General features: G+C 63.9%; 1 protein-coding gene across 1 annotated transcript; it reads left to right on the top strand.

Annotated features, from left to right (window-relative positions):
• The first annotated feature begins 1,763 nt into the window (after positions 1–1,763).
• On the top strand, positions 1,764–16,034 carry RNASET2 (ribonuclease T2). The gene is made up of 9 exons (XM_028503989.2): positions 1,764–1,896; positions 3,874–3,934; positions 6,175–6,230; positions 7,898–7,955; positions 10,558–10,628; positions 11,447–11,560; positions 13,478–13,523; positions 14,824–14,898; positions 15,654–16,034. The coding sequence occupies exons 1-9, from the start codon at positions 1,808–1,810 to the stop codon at positions 15,855–15,857; spliced, it is 774 nt and encodes a 257-aa protein (XP_028359790.1). The 5' UTR covers positions 1,764–1,807; the 3' UTR covers positions 15,858–16,034.
• The last annotated feature ends 1,987 nt before the right edge of the window (positions 16,035–18,021 follow it).

Here is an 18,021-nt window from a genome sequence, read left to right as displayed (position 1 = left end):
TTAGAAACTATTTCTGTGGTAACCATTTGTGTTTTAATAATCACACTATGCATTGAATGTTGAATAACCTTCCCTGTAAAAATAAAGATTGATTTTTCTCAGAGAGTTAGTCGGGCCCCAAAAGCCTGGCTGTCCTCTGGCACCCCACCCGGTGTCTCACTTCAGTCTGTTTGCCTGAGCCATGCAGCCTTTGGGGACCCTGAGACCCCGCCGAGTCTGGACCCCAGCAGGGCGAGGCGCGTGCTTTCTGTCCACGGCTGTATTTACTGAGCACCTACTGTTTGCCATCCCTTTACCAGGCGGCAGGGGCTCAGCAGTGAGCAAACTGTACAAGGGGCTGGCCTTGCAGTCTGGAGGGAAAGACAGGTATTTACAAAATAATGTCTATGTCGGAGACGTCCAGACCTGTAGAGAGTTTCATGAGAATTTGAGCCAGAACTGATGGCATCGCATTGCAGGGAAGCAAGATCTCCAGTGTCCCTGCGAGTGAGGGTTGCGGTTTCTACTGAGATCACCTCTCAAGTTAGAGCCAGCCCTGGGCCGCAATGCAGGGTCCCCGGCTATCATAGGGGGCCGCGTCTGAGGGCCTGGAAGGAGGGATGAGCACCGGCGGGCGGCCGGGAGGCGGGCAGCTGTCATCCGGCAGGGGCCTCCCTTCCTCCCTCCAGCCGGCCTCGAGGGGTCGCACCGCTCTGTCCTCCCGCTCAAGGGCGCTGGGCGCTGGCTGGCGGGGGGTGCGCGGCCCCCGGCTGGCATTTCCACCCGACTGTGCTCAGAGGAGGCTGGCGGCCCTGGGGGCAGGGAGCAGCAGCCCAGCCCGGCCGGCCGCCTGGCAATTCTCCCCAGGGGCCCCGAGGCGCTGCACGCGGTGGGGACCCTGGACGGGAGCGGAGCGAGCAGCATTAGGCGGGGTCGGGGAGCTCGGAAGTCGCAGGCCTGCAGCAGGGAGGCGGGGACCCGCCGCTGCGCCCGCCGAGCTCCTGGAAGGTAGCGGGCTGACCCGAGGAGACCGCCGCGCCCGCCGCGGCGCGCGGACCAGGGGCGGGGACACAAAGGACAGCGGGGCGGGCGGCTCTACAGCAGACCTCACGGGTCGGCTGGGGGACGCGAGCGGGCCGCCGCGGTGGAGAGGAGAGCCTCGGCCAGGAGCCGGGGCGGAAAGGGGACGCCGCGCTGGGGGCGGAGCCCTCCGGGCAGGGGGCGGGCCCGGGGGCGGGGCGCGACCTCGGGGCGTCGCGGGGCGTGTCCGCCAGCCCGGCGCTCCGCGGCCTGCGTCGGAGGCCTGTTCCTCTGTGGGGGCGTGTCGGTCTGGAGGCGTGTCCACCTGGGGGGGGGGGCGTGCTCGTTGCGGGGGCGGATCCGGGGCGTGTCCGGGCCGGGGGCGGAGACCTTCGGGCCTGGAGGCTGCAACGGCCAGAACCGCTGGGTGGCAGTGGGGGTCGCAGCGCGGGCTGGGACGCGGCCGCGTCCGGCGGGCTCCGGTGAGGCGGCACGCCCTTTGGCGATCTGGTGCTCCAGGGCGCTCCGGGTGGTCTGTGGGCGGAGGACCGGCGCGCGGGGTCTACCGGAGTCCGGGGCCCGGTGTCCACTCGGAGGGGTGGCTCGGGGCCCGGGTTGGTGGAACCCCCTTGTGAGCGGGGCGGACGGCGCTGCTCGCTGGTTTACGGTCCGGTGCAGAGACGGAGTTAAGACACAGTGTCCGTTTTCAGAAACGTGCAAGGCTTGGCCCGGAACCCTCTGTGCCCCGTGTGCTTTGGAAGCGGAGCCTTCGCGCCCCTGCAGGGTCCCTCCCCGAGGTCTCGGCGCGATGAAGCCTGCAGCGGCTGGCCGCGCCTTCCTGTGCTCCTTCTGCCTGGCCCTCTGCTCCCTTTGCTGCGCGCAGGTGCTCTGGAGAAGGTAGGTGAGCCCCCGGGCGCGCGGTGCGGGTCCCACCGGCTGTCCTCGGCTCTTCCGGGTTCCTGGGCGGGCGGCGGGATCCGCAGAGGGTCCTGCAGAGGGTCCCAGCATCGGAGGGGACCCGTGCCGGGTGGCCTCGGTGTGTCCCTGCTCTGAAGTTCTCCCAGAGGTTGCTGGCACATCTGTCGTTTAAAATGCAGGGCACAGTTAGTGAAACGGTGCTGGTTCCTCCTTTTAAGTTTCCTGACCCCCCCCCCCTTCCTCTGTCCCAGTGACAACCAGGGGGCGGTGAACAGGCTGTGTCCTACAGGATCCTCACTTGACTTCGTGCAGGAAGCCAAAATTTGAGTCCCGGGTTTTAATTTTCCCTTCTATTTTTCTTTGAGTAATGATCACACTAAGAGAAGGATTTCATGCTTACACAGGTGTGGGAAAAGGTGGTTTTAACTTCTTAGTGACAGCTTTAATTGCTATTTGATCATATATTCTTAAAGGTAACGTTATGTTCCAGTGTTCCCAGAAAGCGTGTTTTCTGGAGAGCCACAGGCACTAGCCGGGTTTTGCCCTCGGGCGGAGGGCGTCACCGGGGAGGCGGTGGTGCAGCGCCGGCTGAGCGGGACCTGGGCGCTGTGTGCGGCAGGCAGCTCCTCTGCACCGCAGAGACAAAAGCAGCACCCGCCCTCGCCCCGGCCGGCTGGGTGGCGTGGGTTGGTGGCCATCCTCGGGCCACCAAAGACTTGGGGTCCACCGCTGCCGCACCTCCACCCTCCGCCCCCTAGGGCGCTGCGGGAGGCAGCCGATCAATGTTTCTCTTCCTCTCCCTGAAGTCAGTAAACATACCCTCGGGTGAGGGTTAAAAAGAAGTCACACACAAAAGCACCTGCCCCCTACGGTGCATGCGTGGTGGGGGCAGGCACCTGGCCGAGGGTCGTCAGTCAGCATTAGCCGTGACCAGGGCTGGAGTCCGTGCCCCCACACCATAGGCCGTGCACCCTCCTTAGCCGGACAGCCGCCCTGACTGGGACAAGGCCAATCCAGACCCACCAGGGCCGCACGGGTCGGCGGGCACGTTCCCGGGATGACCCGGGCTGAGATCTCAGCGCCTGGCTCTCTCCCTCCTCCGCTCAGGGGGTCTGCAGCTTCTCCGTGACTCGGGAGGGTTGTGTTTCAGACATCTCGGGGGTGTTGGCCGTTTCAGCGCAAAGGGTGACGATGGTCTGGGCTCCCGGCCGTGGCCTGGCCTGCAGCCCCGGTCGGTCGGTCTCGACCTGGGCGAGGTCAGGCTTTGCATCTGGGGGGAAGCTCCCAGCGCTTCTCCCAGCCCTGATTCTCACGCCGCGGTTCCCACGGCTTTTCTTGTATCCTGAGCGCTGGCCTCGCCGTTTCAGACCCAAAGCCGAGGTTCCCTAACACCCCCCTTCGGCACCTGCTCCGCCGTGCTCACTGGCGCACGAAATCAAAGGTGCGCGGACCTGGTCCTGTGTCACCTGTGAACCCTCGGCTTGAGGACGTCCCGTTGCCGCCTCCGTCCGCAGCCTGAGTCCCTTCTGTCTCGTCTGTCTGTCTGTCTGTCTGCTGAGCCCAGCAGGTGGGCTTGGAGCTTCCTGTTGAGAGTCCGCATGTGACGCAGCCCTGGGCCCTTCCGGGGACGTCCCAGTGTCCAGGGGGCACCCAGGGCCAGAAGGGGCACCCCCCGGTCCGAGGGCCCCGTGCTGCAGAGAACAGGGGCAGCTGTTCTCCGCGTGGGGAGGGGACGGAGGGACCTCGGGCTGCTCGTGCGTTTCACTTACGGGGGTGTCGTCTCCCCCACGGGCCGGGGACTCTGCCCTTCCCTCGGGACGGCCCCCTGTCCACAGGAGTGCCTGGCCCGCAGCAGGCACTGGGGCTTCTCCAGGGAGTGAGGGCGTGCATGATGGGTGGGCTGGTCTACTGGGACTTCGGAACGGTCCTTGGAAACGCGTTCCTTGTCTTCCACAGTGGCGACCACGAGTGGAAGAAGCTGATTATGGTTCACCACTGGCCTACGACCGTGTGCATGGTGAGTGCTTCGCCCCAGGGGCCCCTCGCTCCAGGGAGCCCCACCCCGGTGGCTTGTGGGAAGTCCCTCCCTGAGGCCGAGGGCCAGGGGCTGCAGGCGGGGAGGTGCGGAGGTGCCGGAGGTGCCGGAGGGGCTCCCGGGGGGACACTGCCTCCCCGAGGGCCTGTGACGGGTTCCCAGGGCCCTGACCCAGCGCCACAACCTGGGCGGCTCAGGACGTCAGGAATCCGTTTCCTCGGTTCTGGAGGCTGACGTCTGAAGCTGAGGTGCTGGCAGGGTCGGCCCCTTCTGGAAGCTTCGGGCGCTGCTGGCAGTCCTGGGTGTGCTGGGCTCGTAGACACGTCACCCCAGGCTCCGCTCCGGGCTCCCAGGTGGCCTCTGCTCCGAGTCTCTGTGCCTCGAGAGAGCCCAGGGCCCACCCCACCCAGTCCGCCCCCGCCTTCGCCTGATGACGCCCAAGAAGACCCTGTTTCCAGAGGAGGCCTCGGTCCCAGGCCCTGGGGGTTAGGGCCTCGGCCTGTCTTTGCCGGGGACAGGGCTCAGCTCGCCGCAGGGCAGACCCGGCTCCTCCCTCCATTTCTGGTCGAGATGTGTCCGCGGAGACCGCAGCCTTCTGGGCTCTGCTGGGCACAGATGCGGCCCCGTGTCCCCCACAGGCCGGTCGCCCTGTCTGTGCCCCTGTCCGGTCCTGGGCCCCCTGTCCGGTCCTGGGCCCCCTGTCCTTATGGTGTCACTGCGGAGAGGTCCCCGTCTGAGACGGAGGGGACTCCGTGTCAGTGTCCTGTCGGGACCCTGCAGGACCTGTCCCCCCCCCCACCCCGCCCCTGCCCCCATGGGTGGGGAGTAAAGCCGCTGCCTGTGGCCCAGGCCCCAGGTGCCACGCTGCAGTGCCGGGCCATCTCTCATTATAGGGACGGTGTTTCTGAGGTTTTCACTCGAGAGTCTGCATTACGAGAGGCCCCTCCTTGAATCGCTGAGAGCGGGCGGGAAGCTGCCAATAACCGCCCTGGGGTTTGGCCACCTGGTGGCACCCGGGGGCCGGTGGCTCCTTCCTACTTCCTCACGGGCTGATTTTTCTGTTGACAAATGAAGAGGAAACACCACTGGTCACGCCCACCGAGCTGTGCGCCCAGCCCGGAGTGTTTCTAGCAGCGTGCACACGTGCCGGCCGAGCCGGCTCGGTTTTGCACACTTGTTGAGTATTGTCCTCCCTCTCCCCCCCCCACCCCTTGTGGTTTCTCTGCTCTGGGGGTGGGGGCGGGGGGGCGGGCGCAGCCGCCTGTCACCTGTGTCCCGTTTCGTTGGCAGCCTCGTCTGGCCCCGGGGCAGTTAGGTTAGGACAGTGGCGGGAAGGGCTTGTGTGCGGAGAGCTGTGTCCTGGGCCACGCCGCCGGGGGCGTTCCCTCGGGGCAGGGGCAGGGTCCCCGGCGGGCGAGGCCGCTGTGGGGCCGTGTGGGTGTGTTCTGGTTGCTAATGGAACCTCATGGGACGTGCCTTCCTAAGTGCCTTCCTGCCTTGAGGCTTAGAAGTGACATATCAGCAAATTATTAACTAGTGGAATGTCATTATTAGGGAATTCATTTTGGGGTTGGCCCCCTCCCGGCCCCCACCTGGCCCTCACCTGGCCCTCACCTGGCCCTTTCCATTTGCATATCTCATTTGATAGTGAACATGTATTTCCCGACGGCTGTTTGCTTTGGAAAACTCCAGAGTAGCTAAGCAGTTTGGGGGGCCTCGGAGAGCGCTCCACGGAGGGGGTGCTTCCTCTCTCATCACACACCCCCGTTCTCGCCCCGGCATTCCCACGGCTCCGGACCCGGTGGTTCCTGTCGCGCCGACGTGTTCGGACTCGGACTCGGTGCCGGGACAGACGTGAGGCCCGCGGGGGCCGTCAGCCTCGTTCCCAAACGTCCGGTCACAGTTAAATGGCAGGAGCTTGTTCATGGGCCGCGGCGTCTGCATCAGGTCGACATGATTTGCGAGCAGATGACAGAGAGCGAACACTGCCTTTTAATTCCGCCGTGTGGGCGGAGGATCGGTCCACTCACTGCCAGTCCCACCTCCGGCCCCGCGCAGTGTCCCCTCCGGCGTGTTGGGGGAGTGACATGATCATGAACTGATACAGGATTGTGCTGTGTCAGCCCGGTCCTGGGTGTCACCCGTGAGCCAGAGGAGAGGCCGGCTGCTACGGGCACTTTGGTACGCAACGCACCGACTCTTCCCCGCCTGTCTTTTTTCAGGAAGTCGGAAACAACTGCAGGAGCCCCCCGGATTACTGGACCATACACGGACTCTGGCAAGCACTGGACCCTCGGGGGGCTGGCTCTGGGGGGTCGGGGCTTGAGTCCGGTCCTAGTGCTTACACTTGAGGTTTTGTCCGGAGTTTACTTTAGTAGACCCTACAGTTTATTCAGTAGACCAGACCCTCGTTTAAAAATACCTTTAGTGTCTCGCACATAATCCTAATTCTGTTGTTGTCATTTAGTTCCATCTTGAGATGCATTTAAGGATTCTGGGTATATTTTAGGATTATTAAATTTTAATTTTCTTATTTCTTCTTTGGGGGGCAATAAGTAAATATATATATTTATTTATTTTTTTGAAGATTTTAAAAAAGATTTTATTTATTTATTTTTAGAGAGGGAAGGGAGGGAGAAAGAGAGAGAGAAACATCAATGTGCGGTTGCTGGGAGCTGTGGCCTGCAACCCAGGCATGTGCCCTGACTGGGAATCGAACCTGCGACACTTTGGTTCGCAGCCCGTGCTCAATCCACTGAGCTACACCAGCCAGGGTGTAAATATATATTTTAATCACTATTTTTTAAAGATTTTATTTGTTTTTGTTTTTAGAGACAGGGGAAAGGAGGGAGAAAGAGTGGGAGAGAAACATCAATGTGCAAGAGATAGATTGGTTGCCTCTTGCACGCCCCCTACTGGGAACCTGGCTCACAACCCAGGCATGCACCCTGACTGGGAATCGAACCAGCGACCTTTTGGTCCTCAGGCTGGCGATCAGTCCACTGAGCCGCACCAGCCAGGGTTATATAATCTGTATTATACACACTTCACAGACACCCAGATTTATTTTTCTGCTTTTGCCCGCATTTTGTTTAGTTTGTTCTTTTTTGCTACCCGGGCCCGTATTTGAGGTGCTGAGCTGTGCACATTAATATACCCCACCACCGGGTCTGTCTCGCCGCTGCTCGCGTGAACGGAGGACCCTTCCGGCTGCGGCGGGCACAGGCGAGCCTCGGCAACAGGGCTCTGGGGACCGGGCCTCTAGTCCACCTTCCCCCAGGCTTGTCGGGGACCTGGAATGTCAGTGTGTGGGGCCCCGGGTTTCTGGGGTTGCCCCATGCCTCTGCTGCCTCCCCTGTGGGAGGGGGTGACAGTGCCCGGGGACGCTGCCGTCCCCGTGGGGGTGGCGCCTGTTCCGGCCCAGGGGCAGCTGTTGACACTGGGGACACAGCGGGGGTCTGGAGCGTAGATTTGGCGACCTCGGGACCCAAGCCGAAGCTGCAGACACGTGAGGCCAGGGTGGCATGCAGACGGAGGGCTTGGGGCTGTAAAAAACCCGTCCGCGCTGAGCCCCTTCTGCGCATGGTCCCCTCAACCCTCACCTCCCCTTGAGGGGGCGGGGCTCCTGCCGCCCTCACGCGGGGCTGTGGGGCGGGGTTTGCACTGTGCAGCTCCGGGACGGTCTGAGATCCCCACCCCCCACCCCGCTGGAGCCCCGCCGGCCGGCCTTGGAGCGCCCCCTGCTGGGTGCTGCCGTTAGGTGGGGCCCGGGCGGTCCGCACCCCCTCTCCTCTGCGGTGGGTGCCTGAGCCCCTCCGGTCCTGGGCGTCCCCGCTGAGAGCCCCTTCGTCCTCCTCCGCAGACCGCAGGGAAGTGTTTCCCCTGTCCTTTGGACCGCATCCCGACCGACACTGAAATGCCTCTCTTTCCCCTTCGAACCTCCAGGGCCGACAAAGCGGAGGAGTGCAACCGCTCCTGGCACTTCGACTTGAACGAGATTAAGGTACGGACTCCTCGTGACGTCACTCCTCGGGTGTCGCCCTGGGGTGCTGACCGGCGCCCTCTGGCTGTCTTCTAAAGAGAGGGCCATGACCCGTTGGCCAGGATCGAACCCCTGGCACCTCGGGATGTGTGAACTCGGCCCCTAAATGAAACAGGAACGAGCCCTCTCCTCCTCCTCCTCCTCCGGCGGGACCCCGGGGAGCAGGCTGCGGGCAGCAGGCAGCGGCAGCAGGTGGGACCCCCGGGCTCTCACCCACCAGCCCAGGCCCCGCCCGGCCGCTCCCTGTCCCTGCGGCGGCCCCATCCCCGCCCTCCTCCCCCAGCAGGGTGGATGGTGAGCGCACCCAGATGGAGGCGGTGGCTCCCAGAAGAGGTGGCGGCCCCTTGGCCGTCCTTTGGGGCCCGGGCGGGGTAGGTTGCTCCCTGGGGCCGTGGGCTGTGTCCTGGAAGTGGCCAGTCCTTCCGGTCAGAGGCTCCTGTCGCAGACGCCTCACGGGCCAGAGAGGGGCCAGCGGACGCGCTGCCCCAGGCACACACACACGCGTGTGCACATCCGTGCAGGTGCCCCCTCTCCTCCAGGGGTGTGTGACCGGTCATCTGCCAGGGCCACCGGCACCCGGCCTTCAGGACACGGGCCTCCCTGGCTCCCCGGGGCACACTCGGGAGGTGCTAGAGTCATGGGCTCCCAGGAGTGTGCAGCCCCGGAAAGGACAAGGTTCTAAACCCATCACAGGCTCCAGCCCAAGGGGACTGTCACTTTCTGTCCCTTCCTGTGGGGCCCTCAGTGGCGTGGGCCAGCTGTAGGGGGCGTTAGTGCGCCCCAAGCTGGTAACACACCCCCTCTGAGGTGCTTTCCTCTTCCCAGACCCCCTTTGTCTCCCCCAGGTGCCTTAGGGACACTCCTGGTTACATCCTGTGACCCCAGGGTGGAGTCAGAGGTGGGTTTATTATTCAGTGACCGTGTACTGAGCCCCTGCTGCTGGCCAGGCCCCGTGCTCGGGCTGGGGAGACCCCGAGCACCACCAGACGGGGTCCCGGCCCACGTTGCTGACGGTCGGGAGACAGGTGCCCGAGACGATGTCACCTCGGCCGCCCGGGACTGCAGGCTGGGTGCCTGGAGAGAGGAGTGGCCAGGGCTTAGGGCCGTGGCCCCCAGCGAGGCTCCCCTGAGGAGGTGGCGTGTGAGCTGGAGCCAGATTTAATTAGGGGAAGGGCGAGGAAGGCGGAGGACGCAGCGCGTGCCAGGGCCCCGGGGTAGAGGGCACAGAGCCCTTGAGAAGCTGGGGCGGAGCCAGCGTGGCTGGGGCGGAGCCAGCGTGGCTGGGGCGGAGCCAGCGAGGCTGGGGCGGAGCCAGCGAGGCTGGGGTGAGCTGCGAGCCCGGGCCCCGTCAGCGCCGGGTGCCAGGGAGCCCAGCGTGCTGGCTCCGCGTCGTTCCTCCGACCTGTGAGCCCCGTGGGAGGGCGCTGGGAGCGGGGCAGCCGAGGAACGCAGTGACCCCGCGTGTCTTTCCAACGTGGCTCCAGCTGCCAGGTTAGGTGTGAGGGTCAGGCACTGCTGGCTGGCCGCAGAGGGTCCCGGTCAGCATTCCTGCCAAACAAGGTGGCCTGGTTTGGGCAATCCGTGGTCTGGTCACTGTCCGCCGCCCCCCGAGGGCTGGTGGGGGCTGAAGCCGGGGGGTGGGGGGGAAGCAGGTGGCGATGGAGACAGCAAGGGGGCCGCTCCTGGGGGGTCGGCCTCCCCCTCCCCTGCCGGGTGGGGGAAGAGGGCTTGTTTGCTGTCATCACGGGACGTGACTTTCTAGGGCAGTTCTAGAAACCCGTGGAAAAGTTAAGTGGCTTGCATTCACGTGGCACCCTTGTTACAACAGATGGACCAGCGCTGGCACTTTGTCACCAACTGAAATGTATCGCCGACATGAGGGTGCCTCCTCGTGTTGGACGTTCTGTGGGTTTGGGCAAACGTGTGGTGACATGACCCCCACCACGGCGTCACTCGGAGCAGCGACACTTCCCGAAAATCTGCTGAGCTCTGTCTGTTCACCCCCCACCTCCCTCCCCCAACCCCTGGCGACCACGGGTCTCTTCTCAGTTCCCTTAGTTTCACCTTCCCCGGACTGTGGTAGAGTTGGGGTCCCAGACTGTGGTGGAGTTGGGGTCCCGGACTGTGGTGGAGTTGGGGTCCCAGACTGGTGGAGTTGGGGTCCCGGACTGTGGTGGAGTTGGGGTTCCACTGTGGTGGAATTGGGGTCCCGCTGTGGTGGAGTTGGGGTCCCGCTGTGGTGGAGTTGGGGTCCCACAGCCAGTTCGGACTGGCTTTTTTCTTCACTCAGCCACGTGTGTGGAACGTCCCCCCACGTCTTTTCATGGTCTGGTGGTGTATTTCTTTTTTAAGTGCTGAGTAATGCTACGTGGTCCAGACGGACCGCTCACCTGGGAGAGCTCAGGCATTCAGACGTGCTCGTGGTTACTCAGATTCCGTGTTTCGATTCCGTGCAGCTCGGACGCTTCGTGCAGAGTAAGCTCGGAGTTACAGTGACTCACCGAGTGTTGTCAATGACGTGGTTCTCATCCTGCGTCCGTCTGTCTAAATTCTGTGATTTTAGGATCTGTTGCAAGACATGAAGGTGTACTGGCCCGATTTCCTCCACTCGCCTTCCAATCGCAGCTCCTTCTGGTAAGTTCTGGCAGCCTGACGAGCCTCAGGCGCGGTGAGGGCCTCGCCAGGGCGCTCCCGTGGAACCCTGGGACACCTGGGGGACAGACCGCACAACCGGTCCTCCGGGCAGAGAGGTGCGAACAACCTTTAATTCAGAACGGCCCCCCGTATGCCGTCTGTGATGCCTCCCCCTCCCCGATGGGCAAAAACGAGGGCAGCGGAAGGCACTTCGCCAGCGTGGCTTCAATCTGTTACCTGTTCGTTGCCTCGTTGTAACGACTTGCTCTGCTGAGGGTTAGACGACCGGCAGGTCTCGGGAGCCGCCACTCCAAGTCAGATAGGACGGAGTAGCTCCTGGAGACACCGCCACTCTCCGAAACACACGAGAGCACAGCGGACGAGGCCGAGGAGGAGAGGGCAGATACAGTTCAAGACGTAGGGAGGGAGAAAGGGGGGTTTCCCCTGAGGCTCAGCCCACAGGTCCGCAGGCCACTCCGTTCAAACACCTTTCCACGTGGCGAGAGCTGAGCTGAGCCGAGGAGGAAAATGCTGTGCTTAATTCAAGACAGCTTTTCACACTGTTGCTTTTGAAGAAGACAAATTTTTGTTTGTTTGCTTTGCGAGAGAGGGGAAGGGAGGGAGAGAAACATCCACGTGCGTGAGATACAAGGTTGCCTCTCACACGCCCCCTGCTGGGGACCTGGCCCACAACCCAGGCACGGGCCCTGACTGGGAATCGAACCGGCGACGGTTCGCAGGGTAGCGCCCCATCCACTGAGCCACACCAGCCTGCAGCTTCGTGCCCCTCTAACTGGGGACGTCCCGCACCCCTCCAGGAAGCACGAGTGGGAGAAGCACGGGACCTGCGTCGCGCAGCTGGAGGCCCTCAACTCCCAGCAGAAGTACTTTGGCAAGGGCCTGGACCTGTACCGCGGGCTCGCCCTGAACAGGTAGGCGCCCGCCTCGGCCTGGTGGCCCCGCACAGGCAGCCTCCCCTCTGCACCCGGCTCTCTCAGGTGTGACGCCCCATCCCCGGGTGAGCCTGGAGCCACCCAGCGAGGGCAGCCGCCCTCCCCCGGTGCCGTGGGCCCTGGACGTGAGCCATCCTTCCAGGCGGTACCCGTGTCTCCTGCTGGGCCCCTCCATGTCGCTCTGGGTCCTGGCCACTCGGAGTGGGCACGGGGCCTTGGGCCGCCTCTCCGGGCGGGGACGTCACTGCACGGCGTGTTGGCCCGGGGGAAGCAGCACCGACCAGGGCGTGCCTTGTCCGGCCTCAATTTCCCCCGAAAGCGAACTGAGTGCACGAGACAGTTCTCAGACTGGTCACTGGTGACCTCTGGGCCTTTGCTGCGATGCCCATGGAGTAGCGGGGAGAGTGGTGGGCCGGGCCCGTGGCCCCGGGAAGCCCCCAGGCCCTTGGGACCTGGCCAAGGCCGGTGCTGTGGCCCTGGGGCAACGGGACAGGTTTCCCCAGTCCTGAGCCTCAGAACTCTCAGAAACTGTCCCCCAGGCGCCCGCTGGGGGCCGGGTCCGACCTGCCTGTCAGGCCTTAAAATCAGACCTGGAACCTTAACATCCCTGCATTTTCCTCTGCATCGTAAGCCGCTGCCACGGAGTGTCATCCTTCCCTCAGGGGCAAGCCTGTCAAGCACCGTAAGCTAGCAGGTTTCTAAAATTCGCCTGTAGTGGGAAAGTGGCAAACCTGAGGAAAGGCAGATTGTCTCGAACCGACAAGATGGGCCGGGGGTCAATGCCAAAGGGGGCCGCACGCCATCTCCCCGGCGGTTTCCGGCGTCACCGGAGCTCCTGGTGGCCCGAGCCGGGCAGCCCCCGCCAGCATGGCCCCCCCCCCAAAGGACGGGGTGACTGTTCACCGTCTCACTGACTCTCGAAACAGAGCAGGGCCCCCCCCGCCAAAGGACGGGGTGACTGTTCACCGTCTCACTGACTCTCGAAACAGAGCAGGAAGGAACAGGCTATCGTTTTAACAGCCTCTGTTGGATCCACATATTCACAATACGATCACCGTCACCCGTGATAAATACACAGATCTGAGAAATGTTGCACTGGGGCACAAAGTCTCTGAAGTCCGGCCCTTCTCCTACACGGACAGACAGCCCGGGGAGGCAGTGGGCTGGTGAGCCTCCCGGGCTCCAAGGACCTTGGCCGGGCCCCCCCCCCCCCCCCCCCCCGTGCTCCAGGGCATCGCAGCCCAGAGACCAGGACCAAGAGAGAGGCGGGCTCGTCAGCACAGGGTCCCTTTGTCAGAACCGCAGCTGAAGGGGCGCCCCCTGCTGAGCCGACGCACCGTCCCTGCGTCCACTCTGTGCGGCCCCCACCCAGGTGACCCGGAGAGCCCTGAGGGGCTGGGGGGCTTTGGGGGGGCACTGTTGTGTGAGAATTCTCACTGTGCCTCCCCAAGGCAGGAAGGTCAGCACTCGGCACTGGGGGGTGGGGGGGTTGGCTGGAGCCGGTCCAAACCTCGTGCTGCAGGGAAGCCTTCGGGGTGTTGGGTGTGGTTGCAGACCTGGCCCAGCGCCATCTCCAGGGACAAGCCCCGAGCCCCGAGCTGATGGCGAACTGTCTTTCAGAGCAGGCGTGGTGACTGGGGGCGGGGGGGGGGGGGCAGGGGGTGGGCCTGCACCCCGAGGACAGCACCCGGAGCGGAAGGAGGCCCAGGCCCGCAGCGCTGGGTGCAAGCGGGGGCCGCCGTGCCACCGGCTTGCTGCCCTTATTGGCGGGAGAAAAAGGCACTTGCCTTGAGGGCATCTTAACCCCCGCTCTGAAACGTGACGTTGGGAGAGAAGGAGACAGGAAGACGGACCTCCGCTCCACAGCTAACGTGTCTCCTTCGCTTTGCACTCCAGCGCGCTGCTGAAGCTGGGGATCCGGCCGTCCGGCAACTACTACCAGGTCAGTCTGCCCTGAGCGTCTCGTCACACGCGTCCCTTCTGCCTGGGGGACACCCGGCGGGTTGAAGGGCCACCCTGGGGGTGCCCTCGGCTTTAGCGAGGCCGGATGGTCTCCCTTCCTGCGTCACCGCTGCGCTTCTGAGACCTTTTGTTCAGCCGTGTTTCCCCGTGCGCGGTAGGTGTGCGCGGGAGGCTGCTCACACCGACGACCGGAAGCGTGTTCGGGTGCGGACCGGGCAGTTTGGGAAGCGTTCGGTCTCGTGACGTTCTGTTTGGGGACGAAACAGCGTGTGTTCCTGTTTTCACGATGACACTGTGGTTTTTCGTTCTTATGGTAAAACTGTAGGGACTTAAGTGTGACCAGACCTCACTGGCAGGTCAGCACACACGCAAGCGAAGTCACCTTGACCCCCAGCCGCCCCCTCCTCCCGCCCTCCGCGGCACCCCGTTAGCCGCCCGGCAGGCAGACGGTGTGGCCGCAGGCCCCGCGGTGGTGGGTGCTCTCCGGCCCGCTACGGAGTCAGTGTGCGGCTCTCGGACGTGGGTCTGTGCCGTTGCAGGTGTGGGTGAGCGGGGTAGAAAGTCACCAGTAATGGCCGTGTGGTTTGGGCTCCACGGCTGGAGGACGGAGTGTGGCGTCCAGGGCCCTTCGGTCTGGCTCTGTGGAGTCTAGTCGGGCCCTTCCCTCCCCCCACGGAGGGAGTGGAGGGCGGGCACAGTGACCCTGGGGACGGATGACCGCTGCCCCGACCACCCTTCTCGGGAGCCCGGAGAGAGTAAGGACGCCAGGGGTCACCTGGACTCCTGCCCAGCGGGTGAGGGGGTGCACGCCGCGTGCTGCCCAGGGCTCGGTTTCAGCCACACCGAACGGAGGCAGCAGTGACCACACGCCCTCCCGGAGCCCCTCCGGCTGCAGGCACTTTGTCAGGCTGCAGAGCCGGTGCGGCGCGTGACCGAGCGGCAGGTGTCGGCGAGCGAGCACCGGCTGCTGCACTGACCGTCAGGGCACCATCTGCTCCTGCACCCGCCCCCCAGGCTCCGGTGCAGCCGAGGGGGCAGCAGGGCAGAGAGCAGAGCGTGTGAGGCTGAGGTCCAGGGGGTGGGGGCCACGTCCTGTCCCCAGGTGGGGGCGCGGGCGGGCGGGCCGGGGCTCGTTCCCCACACGCCCTGCCCGGTCTGCTCAGCGAGGACACTGCCCGCGACTGTGTCCCCGAGGACGTGGGCCAGCGTCGCGTCCGACCGGAGAGCTGCTGGACTTCCTCCGTGGGAGTTTCGCTTCTGACGCGCTTTCCTGACCCCAGATTTCAGATATCAAAGATGCCCTTGCCAGCCTGTACGGGGTCGTCCCTAAAGTCCAGTGCCTTCTGCCACAGCAGGTAGGTCAGGGTGCTGTTCCGTGGGCCTCCCGGTCTATATTGAGAGGGCGGGTTCCCCTCTGCGGGCAGCTCGGAGCTCACCACAGAGTTCACAGGGGCGGAGTTGCGTGTGTGTGTGTGTGTGTGTGTGCATGTGCGCACGTGGGGTACGGGCGTGTGTGTGTGTGTGTGTGTGGTGGGAATGTGGGCACGCACTATGTGGGTGCTGTGTGTGTGTGTGTGTGTGGAACTCACCTTGCTCTCCGGCTCCAGGCAGACAGGGTCGGTTTTCTCAGGACTCACCCCTTCCCGGGATGCACCCCGCCCCCGAAGGCCCCTAGAGGGGGCTATGCCGCGGCTGAACATTTCTGAGCTACAAATGTTTCCTCCGTGGTCTCCATGGTTCTGTCCAGTTCACGGACAAGCTGTAGCCGGTTTTGTCCGCCGCGGGAGATGCGAGTCTCTCGGGGTTAGGATGCCGTTGCCGGTTTGCCCACCAGGCTGCCCCCCACCCCGGCGTCGGGGGCACCGTGTGTGTGGTTGCCGGCCTGCCCCTGCAGTTGTGTGAATTTCTGGGACGGCAGTGCGCGGTGGGGACCGGGAGTCCCGGCGGCACCGGGGCGTGGCCCAGGTCGCTGCTGGGGGAGGGGCTTGCTCCTGGAGCCCGGATCCCAGGCTGGGAGCCGCCTCTGGTTCAAGTTCAAAGTCGTGGGGATGGTGGAGCCGGGATGCTGACCCGGACCCGCACCCTAACCCGGCTCTCCTCCCTCATTCAGGACGAGGAGGTGCAGGCCCTCGGCCAGATCGAGCTCTGCTTCACGAAGGACCTGCAGCTGCGCAACTGCACGGACCCCGGGGAGCCGCCGCGGGAGCCCGCGGGCGGCAGGGGGCGTGCGCGGCCGGCGGGGGCGCTGTGGGGCCTGGAGGTCTGCGAGGACGGCCCGGTCTTCTACCCCCCGCCCCCCGAGGGCGGGCGCTGAGGCCCCGCCCCGAAGTGCGCCGGTTCGGTTGGGAGCGCAGGAGACCCTCGCCGAGCGCGGCGGCGGCGCGGCCCCGTGTTCCTGGCGGCCGCCGTTCAGCCCGATCGTTCTGCTTTCACGTCTCGTCTGAGAGTGGAGTTTGCAGTGCTCGGAATAAAGCCACGTTTTCTCTTTTTCCTCCTGTATTCATCTGTCACCTCTGGAAGACTAGGCAGGCACCTGGGCGTTTATTTGGCAGGTGGCTGGGGCTTGGGAGAACCCGCCGTGGTCCCTGAGGGCGGGCTGCCCTCGGGTGGGCTGGGCACCTGCCGTCAGGCTGGGGCGTCTCCACCTCCCCCACCTCAGGGCTGACAAAACAGGGCCCCCCCACCCCCGCCCCCGGCTAGGGTCTCCCCCGTGCCCTGGCGTGGGGGCAGGCGTGTGCTCCAGGGGCCAGGTGCTGGCAGGTGCTCTGAGGGCGCCCGCATCTCCTCCGGGGACCTGGGTGTGCCAGGCAGTGCCAGGCAGCTTCCCACCCGGGCGCGGGAGCCGCCCCGCAAACTGGACCGCGGTCGGTTTACACAGGTCCCTCCCTCTCTACCTACCGGGAGGCAGCCTGGGTCACCGGTCGGTCCACAGTCCTTAGAAACGCTCTGGGCCCAGGCTTCAGGGTGCCCTGCCTGTGACGCGTGGGTAGCGTGGCTCTCCTTGCAAATGAGGAGAGAGCCCAGGCTTGGGTGGGCTGCTGCGTGCATGCCCCTCCCCTCCCCCCACCGCCACTGTCCTGCGACGGCGTCTGTGAAGTGAGGACACCTGGCGATCCAGGGCATGACTGTCCCAGGCTCCAGTAACACCACCCTTTCATCACCTCGCTTCTCCCTGGTCTCTGCCTTTTTGTCGTGTTTCCAGCCATGTGGGTTAAAATATGACCCATCTGTTTATCTAAGATATACTGATATTTTATCAAAAAACTTAAAAATAGAATTCACTATTTTCCAGGTATTGTGCTAAGCACTTAAAATATTTATTTAATCCTCAGAACAACCATATTTTCTTTTTTAAAAAAGATGTTATTTATTTATTTTTAGAGAGGAAAGGAGGGAGAAAAAGAGGGAGAGAAACATCAATATGTGGTTGCCTCTCTCACGCCCCCTACTGGGGACCTGGCCCACAACCCAGCCATGTGCCCCAACTGGGAATCGAACCTGCGATGCTTTGGTTTGCAGGCCGACACTCAATCCACTGAGCCACATCAGCCAGGGCAGAACAACCATATTTTCAAAATAATCCTGTCTTTCCAAAAAAGCCTACTACAACAGTGCCCCCCTCGCCCATAGGGGATCCATTCCAAGCCCCCCAGCGGACGCCTAGAACCGTGGGTAGTCACAGAATCTACACAGGGTGGGCAAAAGGAGGCTTGCAGTTGTTCACACGGAAAACAGTGCAATAGTGAATAAATCATGATACGAGAGTAAGCTGATTTGCACACTCACAACCGTGAACCCACTTCCGCCCGCCCTGGGCACAGCCTCTCCCACAAAGCTGCTTCCCCGGCCCGAGGCCCCAACCCCTTGTTCTCCGTCACTGGTCCTGCGCAGGGCAGGGCTCGGGAGGACAGGCGGCCGCAGGTGACCTTGGGAGCGGGAGGCCTCCAGCCGCGAGCACCTTCTGTGCTGTGTGCTTCACCGTGCAGTGTGAGCGCAGTGGGACTGCAGTGTGAGGGCAGTGGGAGTGCAGCGTGAGCGCAGCGGGACTACAGTGTGAGCACAGTGGGACTGCAGTGTGAGCGCAGCGGGACTGCAGCGTGAGCACAGTGGGAGTTCAGCGTGAGGGCAGTGGGAGTGCAGTGTGAGTGCAGCGTGAGCGCAGCGGGACTGCAGCATGAGCACAGTGGGTCTGCGGTGGGACTGCAGCATGAGCGCAGTGGGACTGCAGCGTGAGGGCAGTGGGAGTGCAGTGTGAGTGCAGCGTGAGCGCAGCAGGACTGCAGCGTGAGCACAGTGGGAGTGCAGCGTGAGCGCAGTGAGAGTGCAGCGTGAGGGCAGTGGGAGTGCAGTGTGAGTGCAGCGTGAGCGCAGTGGGACTGCAGCGTGAGGGCAGTGGGTCTGCAGCGTGAGCGCCTGCAGACCCCTCCTGGGCATTTCACGGGCAGGCGGCTCTTTCTTGCTGAGTTCTCCCTGCAGCC

Source organism: Phyllostomus discolor, chromosome 4 (genome assembly GCF_004126475.2).
Source record: "Phyllostomus discolor isolate MPI-MPIP mPhyDis1 chromosome 4, mPhyDis1.pri.v3, whole genome shotgun sequence".
Taxonomy (NCBI): Eukaryota; Metazoa; Chordata; class Mammalia; order Chiroptera; family Phyllostomidae; genus Phyllostomus; species Phyllostomus discolor.
This window is presented reverse-complemented; position numbering and strand designations above follow the sequence as displayed.

Excerpts from the sequence above, each read along its gene's own strand:
- RNASET2 (XM_028503989.2), top strand. The coding sequence starts at position 1,808 with ATGAAGCCTGCAGCGGCTGGCCGCGCCTTCCTGTGCTCCTTCTGCCTG. Across the intron at positions 11,561-13,477 it reads CGCGGGCTCGCCCTGAACAG|CGCGCTGCTGAAGCTGGGGA; the intron begins GTAGGCGCCCGC and ends TTTGCACTCCAG. Across the intron at positions 13,524-14,823 it reads CGTCCGGCAACTACTACCAG|ATTTCAGATATCAAAGATGC; the intron begins GTCAGTCTGCCC and ends TCCTGACCCCAG.